Source organism: Odocoileus virginianus, chromosome 9, assembly GCF_023699985.2.
Source record: "Odocoileus virginianus isolate 20LAN1187 ecotype Illinois chromosome 9, Ovbor_1.2, whole genome shotgun sequence".
NCBI classification, from domain to species: Eukaryota; Metazoa; Chordata; class Mammalia; order Artiodactyla; family Cervidae; genus Odocoileus; species Odocoileus virginianus.
In genome coordinates, this window is record NC_069682.1 from 20,538,611 (window position 1) to 20,555,292 (window position 16,682).

The window sequence follows — 16,682 nt, forward strand, 5'->3', positions numbered from 1 at the left end:
TTTATTGTGATGCTTATATTGTCTCAGGTTTGGTCAGTGGGATCCCTTCAGGCTCTCTCTTTTGTCTTTTGACTTCTTTCTGTCATTCTCTGAAGGCTTCTTTACTTGTGACATGACCGTGTATTCTAGGCTCATCTTGTACCATTGCTTTCTTAGTCCTCGAATAACCATTTCTCAGAGAAGTTTTGAATCCTTTTAGGTAAGAATGGTATTTAGAAACAAAGAGGATGTTAGGTGTGCTCACTGTTACTAGGATGTTGCTGTTTTCGGGCCCTCTCAGTGTGTATAGATGCAGAGATACACACACATTCACATCTATATCTTCTTATGTTTTGAAGTAGGTGAAGTCACATAGATAGTTTTGATTAGTATGTGGATATATGTACATACACACGTATCTATATGTATTTCTGTGTCTGTCTATTTATGTATGCAACCATAAACTCCTAGGAATTTCTTAGTAATTTCCCCAAACCTAATCCAACAACACATAGTTCATTTTAACTTTCTTTTTGTTTTTATGACTCTAATGTGAGACAGTGAGAAACCTGACTCCTTTTATCCTCAATATATTTATTTGATTATTCTCTTTTTTATTAACAAGTCTTTTATTGCTGCCATCCCATAATACAGAGGCCATCCTAACTTTGTTTAGGCTCAGACTTCACTCTGGGTTGCTGATTCCCTGCATTGCTGCCTTTTTTCTTTTTAAACCATTTTGGGGATTTAATGCTCAGCTTCAGTCCACAACTCCCCTCTTTCCCTTCCATGGTTGGTTTCCTCACTTTGCACAGGTTCTGACAACTCATTCTGACACTATTTCCACCCCACCCCCAACACTTTGATGAGAACCACCCCTACTGGGTCTCTGATACTAGAGTTGGGCTGTCCTTTCCTTCACAGGATAGATGCTGTCATGCTTCACCCCACCTCAAGACTTAAGTATTCAAGGAGTATAGAAAGTATTCAAGGGAGTATAGAAGGAAGAATGAATTAGATACAAATCTTTTATCCAGTTAGGTTAATTTTAGAATATTCTGAGATATATGTCTAACTTTTCCCCCTCCCACATGGTTTAGTCAGCTTTTTCAACACTATATTTTACACAGTGATTTGGAATACTGTTTGAATTATTATTAAATTCTTGGCTTTTCCTTACTTTTCTTGTACCCTGATCTATCTTTGTAGTCTTATTCTAGTAGCACACTATTTTAATTTACTATGGCTTTAAATACATGTTAGTACATGGTAGAACAAATATTACCATGCATATATTTTTTAGATGAACATTAGGACTAACAATACTGATTATAGGTTAGATGAACATTTTAGGTTAGATGGACATAAGGACTAACAATAATGATTTTATTGGTGTTATAGTGAAACATTTTAGGGGAGGATTGATCTTTTTGCAATGTTGAATCTCCCCTTCCAGAAATATGGTGTCTCTCCCTGTCAAATATTTTTCCTTTTTGTAGTTTTCCTTATATGTAGTTGCTGCATACGTTTCTTGGATTTTATGGTTGTTCGTCTATATGGTGGTGGTTTAGTTGCTAAGTCATGTCTAACTCTTTGTGACTGCATGATCTGTAGTATAGTAAACCTTAAAAACAATAATATCTGGTTCATGAATATTTAGTATGGTTAATAGGGGACATGTAATTCTGAAATGATAGGAACAATTGGAAAACGGTTTGTTGAGTTTAGAAGACAGCAGTCTTTTTTTTGTTTTGGCCATGCCACATGTCTCGTGGGATCTTAGTTCCCCAGCCAGGGACTGAACTCGTGCTGTAGCAGCGAAGTGCCAAATCCTAACTTCTGGACTGCCGGGGAACTCCCTTGGAAGTTACCAGTCCTTAATGGGTGGTGGTAAAGGATAATGTAGAGATTATTTTTAAATGTATTGGCCACTTAAAATGGACCTGCTTTGCATGTGCTAGATCCTGAGAGTTGTGTAAAACATAGTTTATCTCCATGTGACACTCAGACATAACTCACATAACTACAATGTACGAAAATAATTGTGATAGTTTACAAATAATGGAACAGCTGAATGAGGTATTATAGAACATAATGAAAGGAGGTATTATTTTTGTCTAAGGAACTGAGTATGACACACAAAGATATTATAAGGGCTATGCACAATAATAGGGAATTTGACCTTGGAAGAAAGAATCAAATAATAATTCTAGAGAAAGTAACATAAACTAGAGTAATAGGTGCAAAGAGAGGATGCTAATAATAAATAGTTCAGAGAGTTTACCATAATCAGTGCAAAGAATAATAAATAATTCTGGAACATTGTGAAATTTAGAAGGGAAATAAAAGGAAGACTTCTAGACTTACCTGTGTAGTATATCCATTTGCACACGATTCACCGTGTTGACTTATGTTGCTAAATTTTCCACACGTCAATAAAATAGAGTGGCCAGTTTCTTCTGAACCATTTGTCATCAGATTCTTGTTATTTTTTGACCTCTCATATTTTCTTGTATCAGTTCCTCATTTCACTGACACATTTTGTTAAAAAATAAATGGCATGTTACCTTTAATTACCTTTCAGTAATTTTTAAGAAATGGGAAGATTGGGGCAACATAGGGATATGGGACCTTTTTTGGGTGAGACTTGTGTTCTTTAGAGTCAGAGAAGCTTTTTAGTTTAGAAAGCTGCAATTTCCATAGAGAGTAGTTGGCAGTTGATGTGTACATCTGAATTTATTCTCTTGAATAGTTTATTGAATGGCCATTAAGGAATGAGTGTTTATTAGTTTAGGAAGTATCATAATAGACCAACCAAACAAACCAAAACTACCATAAAACGTGGTATCATTGAATTACAAGAAGATAACAGTAGAGGTGGAGAAGGCAATGGCACCCCACTCCAGTATTCGCCTGGAAAATCCCATGGACGGAGGAGCCTGATAGGCTGTGGTCCATGGGGTCGCTAAGAGTCGACACGACTGAGCGACTTCACTTTCACTTTTCACTTTCATGCATTGGAGAAGGAAATGGCAACCCACTGCAGTGTTCTTGCCTGGAGAATCCCAGGGACGGGGGAGCCTGATGGGCTGCCATCTGTGGGGTTGCACAGATGTTGTCGGACACGACTGAGTGACTTAGCAGCAGCAGCAGCATCAGTAGAGGAAAACTTAGAAATCGTGACCCTGCTTCCATTTATCTTTTTTCCAAAGAATTAGTGGTAGGTAGCTGTTTTTTATTTTGAATTGAGGTGTAGCCAGTTAACAGTGTTGTGATATTTTCAGGTGAACAAACGAAGGGACTCAGCCATATGTATGTGGATAGCTGTTAAGAGAAGTGTTTGTTTTGATTTTCTTGAAGTATGGTTGATTTACAAAGTTGTATTAGTTTCAGGTGTTCAAAAAAGTGATTCAGTTCTATCTATATAACATAAATGTATATATATACTTTTTCAGATTCTTTTATATTGTAGGTTATTAAAGATATGAATATAGTTCCCTAAGATATGAATATAGTTCCCTGTGCTGTATAATAAGGCCTTGTTGTTTACCTGTTTGATATATAGTAGTATGTATATGTTTACTCTCAGATTCCAAATTTATCCCACCATTCCCCTTTGGCAACCATAGATTTGTTTTCTATGTCTGTGAATCTGTTTCTCTCTCTTTTTTGTTTCTCTTTTAAAATAAGTTCATTTGTATTTTTTTTTTTTTTTTTAGATTCCACATGTAAGTGATATATTTGTTTTTTTATGACTTATTCCACTTAGCATGATAATACCTAGGTCCATTCATGTTGTTCTAGATGGTGTTATTTCATTCTTTTTAATGACTGATATTCCGTTGTGTACACACACACATAAGCGCGCGCGCGCGCGCGCGCGCACACACACACACACACACACACCCACACACACACACACACACACACACACACACACACACACACACCCACCCACGCACCCACCCACCCACCCACCATGTGTTTTTTAATCTATTTATCTGTTGATGGACGTTTAGGTTGCTTCCATGTCTTGGCTATTGTAAATAGTGCTGCTTAGAACATAGGGGATCACGTATCTTTTCATACGATAGCTCTATTTTTAGTTTTTTTTTTAACTTCCATAATGTTTTCCATAGTGGCTACATCAGTTTATGTTTGCACCAACATGAAATACCCTACCTCTTGTATCCAGGCTGCGTTGTGACTTGCTTTGGCTAATAAAATGCAGTGGCAGTGACAGTGACATTGTGTGACTCTCTCTGGCTTGGTGATCTGTTTTCTGTACCCGTTGGGGTGTCCTCCCTGTTTCTGTTCCTCTAATGATATGTTATGTTTAGGTTGAGGGCTGGAGTATTGGGTGATTCTGTGCCACAGAGGTTGGTTTCTTCCTTTTGCTGCACTTTTGTGACGACCCCCCGCCCCGTTAGTGCTAGATTGCTGTTGTTTATGATTTGATGTTCTGGACTTCTGATTTCTTTGTTGTTTTGGTCCAGACTCATGGTGGGGCTTCTGTATGCCTGGACCTCAGGGTTTTACCATTTTATTGCCTCCTCCCTTTGGCTGACTTTGCTTTACATCTCTAGAAAGACTTGTGAGGGAGAAGCTTCCTGCCTCTCCTAAAATGCGAGAAGATCTCTGATGATTATGTTAACAGAGCCTGGGGTCAGGAACTTTTCTTATGACTTGTTCACGGGTAAACACTTTTTCTTCTCTGTCTTCCTAACCATCACAAGTCTACTCATGCCCTGAGTGCGACAGGGTTTGCTGCCAGTCCCCCAGATGCTCAGGGCTTTTGAAAGGAGTGTCTGGTCAAGAGGTGGGATTTCATGTCTTTTCCTCAGTGGCACCTAATCCTGTCCTTTATGCCTGCACAACCAAGAGAGATTCTTTGTGGTTGTTTTGCCTCCTTGCTTCCAGTTTTCCCTCAGAGCTTCTTGTGAGTCTTCACGGAGTAGAGCCTGTGAGTGGGTGTTAACTCCTGTCTGTGGTTCCACTGGTTCTGTACTATTGCAGTAACCCATATCAGCCTTTTTAGCAGTTTGTTAAAATTTTACCTGATTTCTTAGCTGCACCTCTTCCTCCACATCTTCCGTTGCTGCGTTATTATTGGATAGTCTCCAAATGTCTTGTGGTTTTCAGGTGGCTGAAGGGGAGAGGGTGTCCCCTTCCAGGCTAATTGGTTGCCTTTGCAACTGCAAATCTTTCATAGTTTCAAGAAAAGTTGTGATTTTAAAAAAAATTTTTAATGGCTTTTTGTTAATAGATTTGGAGTGATGTTCTCTCAGCTCTCTACTTTTTAGGTAGAGTTGGAATCTGGCCTTAAATCCTTTTGATATATGAACATTGTTTCTGTTACTCAAAATGTTAGGTCAAACTATAACTTTTTTCCCTACTTAAAATGATAAGTTTTAAGTTAAAACTTTTAAGTTCATTTCATTTCATGAGTTTGCCTCTGATTATAACTTTATTCACATACTTGATATTTTATTTAGATGTATTTTTGTTGTTTGGGATTATTTTCTCAATTCTTTAGTTTATAATTTTTCTTCTCAATCCAACAGCTATTTAATGAGAAAATAAAAACTTTCAAATCACTTTTTTCATACTTTATGTGTTTTGGAAGCTCTTGATCATTGCATATACATATGCTTATAATTGTTACATCTTTTTTATTATTATAGAATCTCTCAAAGACTTTTTTATCTGATATAATGGACCTCTTCAGCTGCCTTGTGTTTGGTTGCCTTTTGCATGGTATATCTTTTTTTTTTTTACATTTTATTATTTTATTGCTGTTTTGCCTGTGTAGATGAGAGCCATGGAGTACAACTTTCTAAAATTGATTTTTTTCCCAACAACTTTATAAAGATTTGACAAAGCTTGTGTCCCAGAAGGAAAGAGCTAGGGCACTGTAGTCATTTGAGCTTAGCATCTTGGCTTTTGTGTTTCTGTAATCATTGGGATATTGAAGAGACGCTTCAAGAAATAGAGCTGCAGGATCCCAGAAAGAACAGTGACAAGGCTCTGGGCTGTTGACCACCAATTCACATAGTTATAGTTTGATTGGAGAAGGAAAAAGTCAGCTGTTTTTCTCATGCGAGCAAAGTTGTAGTGTCGCCACATGTGAAAGATATTGTAATGCACCTTTCGTGTCCTCTCCTCAATTGCATCCAGAGTATCATTCAGTTGTTTTCTTTGATTCTCCTTGTGGTCCATCTCAGGCCCCTCATAGAAGACTCCAAAATTGAGGTATACTTGCACGGAACCAAAGCGGTTTTGCTGGTTTGCTAGACAAAGCTGATAAAAACCTGTCTCGTGGGTAGAGAAGTTAATCTGGCCCCGAACATTCTTAGAGGTCTGTATAAGGAAACCCTGTGGGGTATGTGCAGTGGCAGCAACATGCCGGTCATGTGACATTCCTAGTGTCCGCTGAACCTCGTAACTGAAATAGAAGTAGCCAGTCTGGTGGGCAAATTGCCAGAAGCATTCTGTGCCTCCTGGAGGGATCACAATGGAAAAGTCATGTCGATCTGCTCCACGGAAGAGGGGCTAGTCCCCATTGCTACTAAGGGGTTTTGTCTTCTGGCTCCTAGCAGAGCTCACTAGGTTCAGAACCACCTGTCCAGCTCCAAAGAGCAAAGGGAACATGCTGCTCTCTGGAGACTCCTGTGTGTGCAGCCCAGTGGAATCAAGCAATTTAGTATATGTGCTGTCGAACCAAGAATGGAATCAAGCAATTTAGACAACTGCTGGGGTAATGATTAACTTCACAAGTAACACTTAGGACAGTCTCAGGGCCACACATAAGATATTCCAGAATAGAATTGGCATGAGACCCCACCTTTGGCTCACAGGAAGAATTTTTGCTTTAACTTCAAAAACTCAGTGACTTACCAAATCTATTTAACAGGTTTCTACATAGAATCTATTACTACAGAAGAGCGATTTCCACCCTTCCTTTGGGCTGTCATTTTTCAGTTTTTACCTGTTGGGAATAAACATTAAGCAGGTTTATTTACAACTATCTGAATGCATGGACTTATTTCTTAGTGCACAGTCACTGGGAGATTTTTTTTCATTCATATCAAATTGCTGCTGCTAAGTCACTTCAGTCGTGTCCGACTGTGTGACCCCATAGACAGCAGCCCACCAGGCTCCTCTGTCCCTGGGATTCTCCAGGCAAGAATACTGGAGTGGGTTGCCATTTCCTTCTCCATGCATGGTATATCTTTTTTTCATCCTTTTACTTTTAACTTTCTTGTGTCTTCAAACCTAAAGTATGCATCCTATAAGCAGCATATAGAACTTTTTTTTAAAATCCAGTTTATCAGTCTCTGTCTGCCTTTATCAGTCTCTTCATATTCAGTGCTGTTAATATGGTTGGATTTACATCTTCCATTGTACTTTTAAATTATATTTTCTTGGATTATTTTCTTAGTGGTTGCTCTTGGGTTTATAATATTCATCTTAATTCATAGAATCTGCTTAGCCTCCAGTAAGAAATAAAATGTTCATGGCATTTATTTTATTTCTTTCCTCCCCACTTTTGTGTTATTACTATTATAGATATTTTGTCTCTATATAATAGTACAAGCCCCAAAATAGTTTAAATTATTGCTCTATATAATCTTACATATTTTAAAGAAACTAAGAGAAAGTGAAAGTGAAAAGTGAAAGTGAAGTCGCTCAGTTGTGTTTGACTCTTTGCGACCCTGTGGACTGTAGCCTACCAGGCTCCTCTGTTCATGGGATTCTCCAGGCAAGAATACTGAGTGGGTTACCATTTCCTTCTCCAGGGGATCTTCCCAACCCAGGGATCGAACCCGGGTCTCCCACATTGGAGGCAGATGCTTTTAACCTCTGAGCCACCAGGGAAGCCCCAAACTAAAGAGAAGACACCCACAAACTAAACTAAGAGAAGACACACACAAATATATTTATAGAGTGTGTTTTTCTGTTTACCATTTTTGTTTCTGTTCATTTCTTCAGTTACCATCTGATGTTATTTCCTTACTCTAGAATAGCTTTTTCCCCATTCTCTTTCATTGTGTTGTCATTGTTACATATATTACATTTCTATATGTTATAGTCCCAACAGTACAATTTATGGACATTGTTTTAGGTAATTGTTTTTTAAATTAACAAAGTGAGAAAGCAATATCTGTGTTTTTCTTAAAAGGGTGGTAATGGGGACAGATCCTGGCTCACGTGCCACAGATGCTCACTGTTCTTAATGAGATTTAGTAGATTGTCTTGGATAAAATAGTCTCTTTGCTGCATGCCATTAGGACAGTTTTCAGAGACTGTAAGTTGACATACAGTATTAAATACATACAGATATAATACAGTATAGTGGCATAATTTTTAGAGGTTATATTCCATTATAGTTATTATAAAATATTAGTTATCATCCCTGTGTTGTAGTGTATATCCTTGTAGCTTATTCTGGATGGCACAATGGTAAAGCATCTGCCTGCCAGTGCAGGAGACGTGAGAGATGTAGATTAGATACCTGGGTCGGGAAGATGCCTTGGAGTAGGAAATGGCAACCCACTCTTATTATTCCTGCCTGGAAAATTCCATGGACAGAGGAGCCTGGTGGGCTACAATCCATGTGGTTGTAAAGGGTCGGACATGACTGAGCATACACGCACTCGGGAGCAGCTTATTCTATACAGAGACTTCAAGTGATTCTTTTTCACCTATGAAGCATTTAATTCACTGAGGAGAGGATTCCTGGACCTCTTAACTCTGCTATTCTGTATATTTGGAAGGCCTAACTCCTTAAAAGTAAAATCCGTCATAATGTTTAGTTTTATTGAATGGTCAAATGATGGTGTCTTTTCATTGCAATTGTTTTGGAAGTTACTGAGATATTCTTTGAGGTCTGTTTGCATATTGCCCCTGAATATTTTAAAATATTACTGTTTCAACCTGCTTTGTACTTTTCTTTTAGAAATTTAATTTATCATTTATAGGCTAAAATATGTATGTTAAATGATTCCATTATAATTGTTTGATACTGCCTTCTGGTAATGTGAACAGTTAGAGATGCTCTTATGATTGTTAGTGTGTTTAGGTTAGTTTTGTTGTAATTTGGGTTTTTCTTTTTTAGACATACAAAGTAATTTTTGTAATTCAGTTCAGTCTCTATCCTTCAGCAGAGAAGTTGAAATTCATTTACCTGCTTGTCTAAATATTAGGCTTTTGGAAACTGTGTTCTTGTAAATATTATTGAATGGTGTAATTTGGCACCACAGTGCATTGTGGGAGAAACTTCTCCAAGTTAAGAAATAGATGTGGTCCTATTGATGTTGGCTAGGTTATACCTTATTCAGATTGATTTATTTTTAGAATTGCATCATCTGATTATATGTAGTTAGGCATTAATTTTTTGTATACTTACAGTCAGTTGATAGTTTTATTTATTATATACTTGAAGATTGCCATTTTTATAATTTAGCTGTTCATTATCAGCTATTTTCACCTGAGAAAAAGGGCCAGGTAGATGTCAGAGTTGCTGGGAGTGTTCGCTGGCCAGTAGCTCTTGGGGGCTCCTCTGATCTCCTAGAGGCGTTTCCTCCCAGACCTAGTGTGTCAGGTCAGCAGGGCTGATGGGTAGCTCATGTGGGAGGGCTTCTTGTGAACAGTTGGAATGACCTAAACTTTGCTCATTCATTAAGGACTGTCCCTCACCCATTGAGTCCCAGCTCCCTTTATCCAACTCCTTTCTGTATGCTCACTTCTAGCAGAAAAGAAAGACAAACCTCATTTTACACTTTTGTTACAGGAATCAGTTAAATAGTGGACAGGAGATTTTAATACCGAGGTGGCGTAAGCTATACTCTTCACCCTGGACTCAGTGCCTCTAAGGATTCCTCCTGTCTTGTGGGATTTTTGAGTCTAGGAAACTGTGCCTTGTGAAATCCTACAAGGACTATTTATGTCTGTATTGATGTTTTCATATTTGTATTGCTTGTAAAATAGATATAAATAGAAAAAAATAGATTTATATTTTGGAGTAGATTAGTTAGTAAACCTGATTTTGAGCTGTGAAGATAACTATAAAATCCATATCTGTATAAAGCACTTGTAAGGTTTTTATTTATTTCTTTCTTTTTTTTTCTTTACCCTAAGACTTGCTACATTTGTGATGAACAAGGAAGAGAAAGCAAAGCAGCCACTGGTGCTTGCATGACATGTAATAAACATGGATGTCGACAGGCTTTCCACGTGACATGGTAAGTATGTTTTTGTCATTTTACAGAACTGAAATTGGGAATACCTTGTAAGTTAAAGACTTAGGTACCCAAATATTACTTAAACTAAATTTTGTTGGTATAGTTTGTATGTTTATGTTTACTTACTGTAATAAAAATAATTCTAATAATTGAGTGTATTTACCAGAGTGAATTTCCAGTAAGTAACCCTGGTTCTAGTGTCTTATTCAGTTTTATTTTGCCCAAGATATTTCTGTTGTTTACCTACCCTTTGATTTGTTATTAAGATTACAAGAGCTGATGTATATAAACTTTGTGCAGTACCTGAAATACTAGTAAGGATTTAGTGAATGGTAGTGTTTTTTTTACTGCCTGTATTTGAAGAGGCGAAAAAAAGCTATCACCATCATTCTCTGTATAATAGTGGCTATTCCTTATAAAGTTTCTTAAATTTTTAAATGACCTTCTATTTTTATTTTGTTCATGCTTCCTTTTATTTTTATCCATGTACATATTCATTGCATAATTTTAATAGCAGTTTAAATGAAACATTGTTTTCTGATAATTTCTTTCACAAAAAAATTTTGATGAGATGGTATAAATACAGTCCATAGCAGCATGGAAATGACTACATTGTATCCTATCAGATATTGGTATTTAATTAACATTTCACAGATTTTCAGACACTTTGTTTCCAAATTGTTTTGTTAATATGTGCTACTGTAAGGAACATTTTGTGCACTTAACAAACACAAATTTAACTTCCTTAGAATACTAGTTAATGATGATAAGTGTCATGTATTGAGTATTTGGGTTTCCCTGGTGGCTCAGGCGGCAAAGAATTCTGCCTGCAGTGCAGGAGACCTGGGTTTGATCCCTGGGTTGGGAAGATACTCTGGAGAAGGAAATGGCAACCCACTCCAGTATTCTGCCTGGAGAATTCCATGGACAGTGGAGCCTGGCAGGTACAGTCCATGGGGTCACAAAGAGTTGGGCATGACTGAGTGGCTAATACACATTGAGTATTTACTATGAAATGGACAGTTCTTTTTTTTTTTTTTTTAATAAAAATATTTATTTGACTGCGCCTGGTGTTAGTTGCAACATACAGAATCTTTAGTCGTGACCTGGAAACACTTAGTTGTGGCATGTGGGTTCTAGATCTAGTTCTCTAATCAGGGACATAGAGCATAGACTGGTGGTTGCTAAGGGGGAGTAGGGTGGGAGAGGGCAGGATTGAGAGTTTGGGACTAGTAGTTGTAGATGCAGACTAATAAATAGGGGATGGATAAACAACAGGGTCCTACTGTTAGGGCACAGGGAACTGCATTCAGTATCCTGTGATAAACTATAGTGGAAAAGAATATGAAAAAGAGCGTGTGTGGATATATGTGTGTATAAGTGAGTCACTTTGATGTACAGCAGTAATTAACACAACATTGTGATTCAGCCACTGCTGCTGCTGCTGCTAAGTCACATCAGTCGTGTCCGACTCTGTGTGACCCCATAGGCAACAGCTCAACAGGCTCCCCCGTCCCTGGGATTCTCCAGGCAAGAACACTGGAGTGGATTGCCATTTCCTTCTCCAATGCATGAAAGTGAAAAGTGAAAGTGAAGTCACTCAGTCATGTCCGACTCTTAAGCGACCCCATGGACTGTAGCCTAGCAGGCTCCTCTGTCCATGGGATTCTCCAGGCAAGAGTACTGGAGTGGGTTGCCATTGCCTACTCCGGTAATTCAACTATATCTCAGTAAAAAATAAATTTTAAAAATTTCCTTAGTATTGTTACTTAATTTTCCAAAGATAAAAGACCTTATTTGGCTGTGAGATACATACTAGTACTATAATTTTGGAATGTTGAAAGTGGAAGGTCAAATTGACAATATGGTTATAAACATTAACACTTTATTAAAAAAATTATCATAACTTTATGTTTTAATTTCATTTCTTCCCTTGTTTTTGACTAGAAAAACACAGCTTCTGTTTTTCTTACCTATTCTACTATGTTATGACTTGAAGCATTTTACTTATAATAATGTAATCTGCGTTCATGGGTGAATACCATCACTTGTCATGTAAGCCCTTTAGATACCTGGCCTTTTCTAATTGTACCTGTGATACAGATTGGAAAGTCAAATGAAGTGTTAAGTTTGGGGTAGTGAGGATATCTTTCAAGAAATTTAATGTCTATTTGGTGACTTTAAAGCATACAAAAATCTCTGTCCTTATTAGAGATGGATAAAAAGTTTTATTTTAAACCATGTATATAGCCTTAAAAATATAGCAATAAAAGGACGGGGTGGAATGTTCTTAGTCTCAACTAGAATAAAGCCTTTTATTTTCCCCTTTTCTCTTACGAGATACCTGCGTGCTTGGAATCGAATTTCAAGTTTCACGTCTGTATACCCACATCCACATGTACATAAATACACGCACATGAGGTGTTTTACACACACACACACACGTGTATACTGTGGTTTAAACCTTGTTGATGTCCTTGCTTTTCTTTTCAGTGCTCAGTTTGCGGGACTGCTTTGTGAAGAGGAAGGTAACGGTGCAGATAACGTCCAATATTGTGGCTACTGTAAATACCATTTTAGTAAGCTGGTAAGAATCTGTCTTGAATTTAATTTACAATTATAATAATTAGCTTTGAATTGAGTCTTAAGGCATCCCTTTTTTGGGGGTTGCTTTTGCTCCAGATTGAGTTTTCTTAGTGTGTTTGTTGGGGATTAAAAGCTGTAGTAGTTTTAGAAGATTTTGCTTTGCTTGAGTTCATTTACAAAGGTGACTGTTCTAAAATACACTAGTTTAGAATATATATTAATAGTTAATAGTAAATGTTGGTATACATTTAGTAGAAAATAAAAATGTGTAAAGAACTCTTTATAATTTACCATTGTTTTCAGTTAACTTAATTTTTGACATCTGATTATGTGATTTGTGATTCCCTGTCACTTTGTTTCACATCTTTTTGCTTTATTACTGTTACTGGTTTTATTACTTGTTTTCATTTTTATTTGCTTGGAGGATAGTAACACTGAAACAAGGTTCTTTTGTAGCTTCTTCATTAAAGGTCTTGAGAAAGAAATATTTAAATACAACTTTGGGAATATTTTAGATTTGATTAGTTTTTACTGTCACATAGTAAGTAGCATGGATAAGTTAGTACTATTTGATTAATCATTGTATATTTTGTGTCTATGTTCCTTTGAAGGATCAGTATTTCTTTAATTCCCCGTTGTCTGTTTCTCAGTCTTTAGTTGATACCAGATTTGTATACTGAAAATTGAAGGCTTCTTTGTTTTTCTTTAGTGTCGTCTTATTATTTTTTATTGTTCCTTTTCTTCTGTTGAATAGGGCTGTTTTTTTTTTTTTTTAGAAAAGGAACTTTTTTCATGAAATGAGCAGCTTATGACTCCAGTATTCTGGCTCTTGCATGTAAAGTATTGAGAGTGTATATATATTATTTGATATTGAAGATACCAAATAACATATACTTACTGATTTATTTTTTTAATGACTGTCAGAGAATATCAGTCTTCTAGGAGAAATTTTGAGATAGTAAAATTGAAAATTTACTTTAGGATATTAAAAGCATATTGGAATCTTCATTTTCTAAATCAGATGATATAGATGAAATATAGAAATAATGAAAATGGGGTTTGGAATTTGTGCAAATAGAATTTTTTTATTGTTAGTTATTAATGTGCTGTTATCCTATTTGGTCACTGGGGAAAAGTCTGTTTAATAATTTAATTAGATTGTATGAGCTCTATGTTTGCAAGGAATTTGATCATCTTTTATAGTCATTTTTATCTAGTTTAAACTAATTAGTTATGGTACCACCAAGTTTTAACACCTGAAATAACTCTCACTGTCATACTTTAGTATGAATCTGTATAAGTCTTTTAAACAGAAATGTGTGTTACTTTTAGTATTGCTTTGAAAAATGCATGAGTCTAATGCTGACATTTCCTTTTTTTTTTTTCTCTATATGAACTGCAGAGACAAATTTTTAGAAAATAGTATGCCTTAATACTGAAAGTGTGAGATTAAAAGGCTTCTTACTTTTCCTACTGGCATAAAGTAACTCTTAAAAATTTTTCTTCTGGTCTTGGCATCCTTCTTCAATATGGTATTCTCTACTTTTTGTTGAAATGTCTTTTATATTTTAAAGCAGACATTGAAAACGATAGTTGATCTCTGTAATGAGGTGGTTTTGTAATAAAGTGACAAATAAGCCACTGCTTGTTTGAAAATATTGTCTGTTTTCACACATTTTAATAAATGTTCAAAAATATGGCATTAATGTTAGATTTAGGCTTACATTTTCCTTTATAATGAAATAGATAATACATGGATGGTGTCTGAATTGGATTATGTAGTTTGAAATAGCCTTTTTTTTTCCTTCAGTAGACATTTTAAAATATTTCACACTTGAATTGGTTTTAACCTAACAAGATTTAAAACTTTATATACATATACCTATATGTATATATATTTTCTTTTTTAGAAAAAGAGCAAACGGGGATCTAATAGGTCATATGATCAAAGTTTAAGTGATTCTTCCTCTCACTCTCAGGATAAACATCATGAGAAAGAGAAAAAAGTAAGTGGATTTGTTGTTGCTAAATATGTAGCACGTCTACTTAATAGATTTTTTTTTCTTTTTTAGATAAAATTAAGTTCTTGATAGCTGAATGAAAACATTGAAGTACTGAAAATTTTTGACTGCATATTAAGTCAAAAAGTAGGTTTAAAATAGTATGCCATATTTGTGAATATGGTCGTGCCCATTTCAACTGAAAATTTGAAATATTAAAAACTTGATTGAAGGCATGAGAGCAATTTCTTACATGTGTTACTCTGGTTATCTGTTGAAATCTTTGATTAACTTTAGTAATAAAGTTAATTGCTAGGTTTATTGCTAGATATTATTAACTCATTTCACATGTAAGAAAGAATCTCATCAGGTTTTCCCTTCTAATATGGAATGGTTTTGAAGTTCTATATATTCTTGACTGTCCTCCCCCCACCCCCCCCACCCCACTGCCCCGTGGTGCTAATGGTTTATTATTTTTTTAATCATCAAATGTCATACATTTATTTGATAATATTTTGTCATTTATTTAAAAGACTAAAGCTTGCCGAATACTAATCTGTCGTCTTCTGACTTACCTGTTTCCTGCTTACATTTTACTTATTGTAAAGGATATGAGTAATTTTTTAGTGAACTAATAGGTATTATAGAATCATTCTTAGAACATATTGCCCACATAGGAAAAGGATACAACTGTGAATTGTTTTCAACGAAGTGAAGAACTTCTTCAGTTAGAAAAGAGTTTTACTCTTAAACAGTTGGTTTCAACTAGTTGGGAATATATTTCTGCAGATTGTGCTGAAAACTAAATCACATAACAATCTCATGTTTGTAAACAGGATTGGGAGTGCAATTAAAATGCTAATGTTATTAAAAACAAATCTGAATTTAGTTAGAATTTGTTTCTTTTTTGAAGATAAATATTTTGAAAGCTTAATTTCTTCTTGTTTTGAATTTAATTTTCCAGTTATTAGTGAATAATAATTATAACCTCATATTCTCCTTCGGAATATTTGTTAGGTTTATATATTTTTGGTAGATCTTAGGTAGCAAGTACATATTCATTTTGAGTTCTTTAATGGGGTAGTTTTGTGATAATGACAGGGTTTGATTTTATTGTCTATTATTATCTGCATTGCTGATGGAAAAATGGCAGATTTAGTTTAATTAGCAGGTTTTGTCACAAACGTCGTGAAATTTTAAGCTTTTAAATCGTGAATGATGAAGTCTTAGATAGGGCTTATTATAAATTGTGAAGAAGGAGGTCATACTAATGATGGTCTTATGGTCTGCCATTTCTTGAGCATTCTCTTCTTTAAAGAAGCGTTTGCTGTATGACCACATTTATCTTGATACATGCCCTGTCATGTTATTTGTAGAGCACAGTTAGCAAATATAGTACAGTGTTTCATCAGTATAGTATGGATGACTACATTTATTAATCTTCTTTCTCTCTGGGAATGAATTAAAGCTTTCATGTTATGAGTTTTTGCAGTTGTTGGATAGTAGATTAAAAAACAATGTATTTAGTCAAACTTGTTTAGCATTAAATTCTAGCAGTTGTTTTTTTCATTAGTAAGTAAATACTATTTGAAGTTTACATTTAGGACATACGAGTTTAATTTGATTTTGTTGTCAGACTTAAAATTGACTTGTACTTTTTATTTTCTAATAATTTGAGATTTCTTGATAATCTATAAAGACCGTGAGATTATTATTGTTGGACTTGTTTTCTTGCCTTGGGAATATTTGAGAGGCAACTTTTTTATTATGGTATCTTGATGTTAAGTGATGATATATCAATAGCTGTAGAAATTGGATGTTATAGGCTATCTTTCTTTTCATCCCTCCTTACCTCTTTTAAGATTTTAACATC

The 16,682-nt window shown here is 35.6% G+C and overlaps 1 protein-coding gene and 1 pseudogene across 11 annotated transcripts in view; one reads left to right on the forward strand and one right to left on the reverse strand.

Moving 5' to 3' along the window:
• The window catches only part of MLLT10 (MLLT10 histone lysine methyltransferase DOT1L cofactor), a 214,507-nt gene that overhangs the window by 73,905 nt on the left and 123,920 nt on the right, over window positions 1-16,682 (forward strand). For all 11 annotated transcript variants that reach the window (XR_011489384.1, XR_011489385.1, XM_070472048.1 and 8 more), the window contains 3 exons: window positions 10,120-10,223; window positions 12,717-12,810; window positions 14,720-14,815. Coding sequence is in view for 9 of the 11 variants with exons in the window: in XM_070472048.1 (XP_070328149.1) it covers window positions 10,120-10,223; window positions 12,717-12,810; window positions 14,720-14,815 (294 nt within the window). In the remaining 2 variants the exon portion in view is untranslated. The remainder of the gene's footprint in view (window positions 1-10,119; window positions 10,224-12,716; window positions 12,811-14,719; window positions 14,816-16,682) is intronic.
• LOC139036483 (transmembrane emp24 domain-containing protein 6 pseudogene) lies at window positions 5,744-7,185 on the reverse strand (annotated as a pseudogene).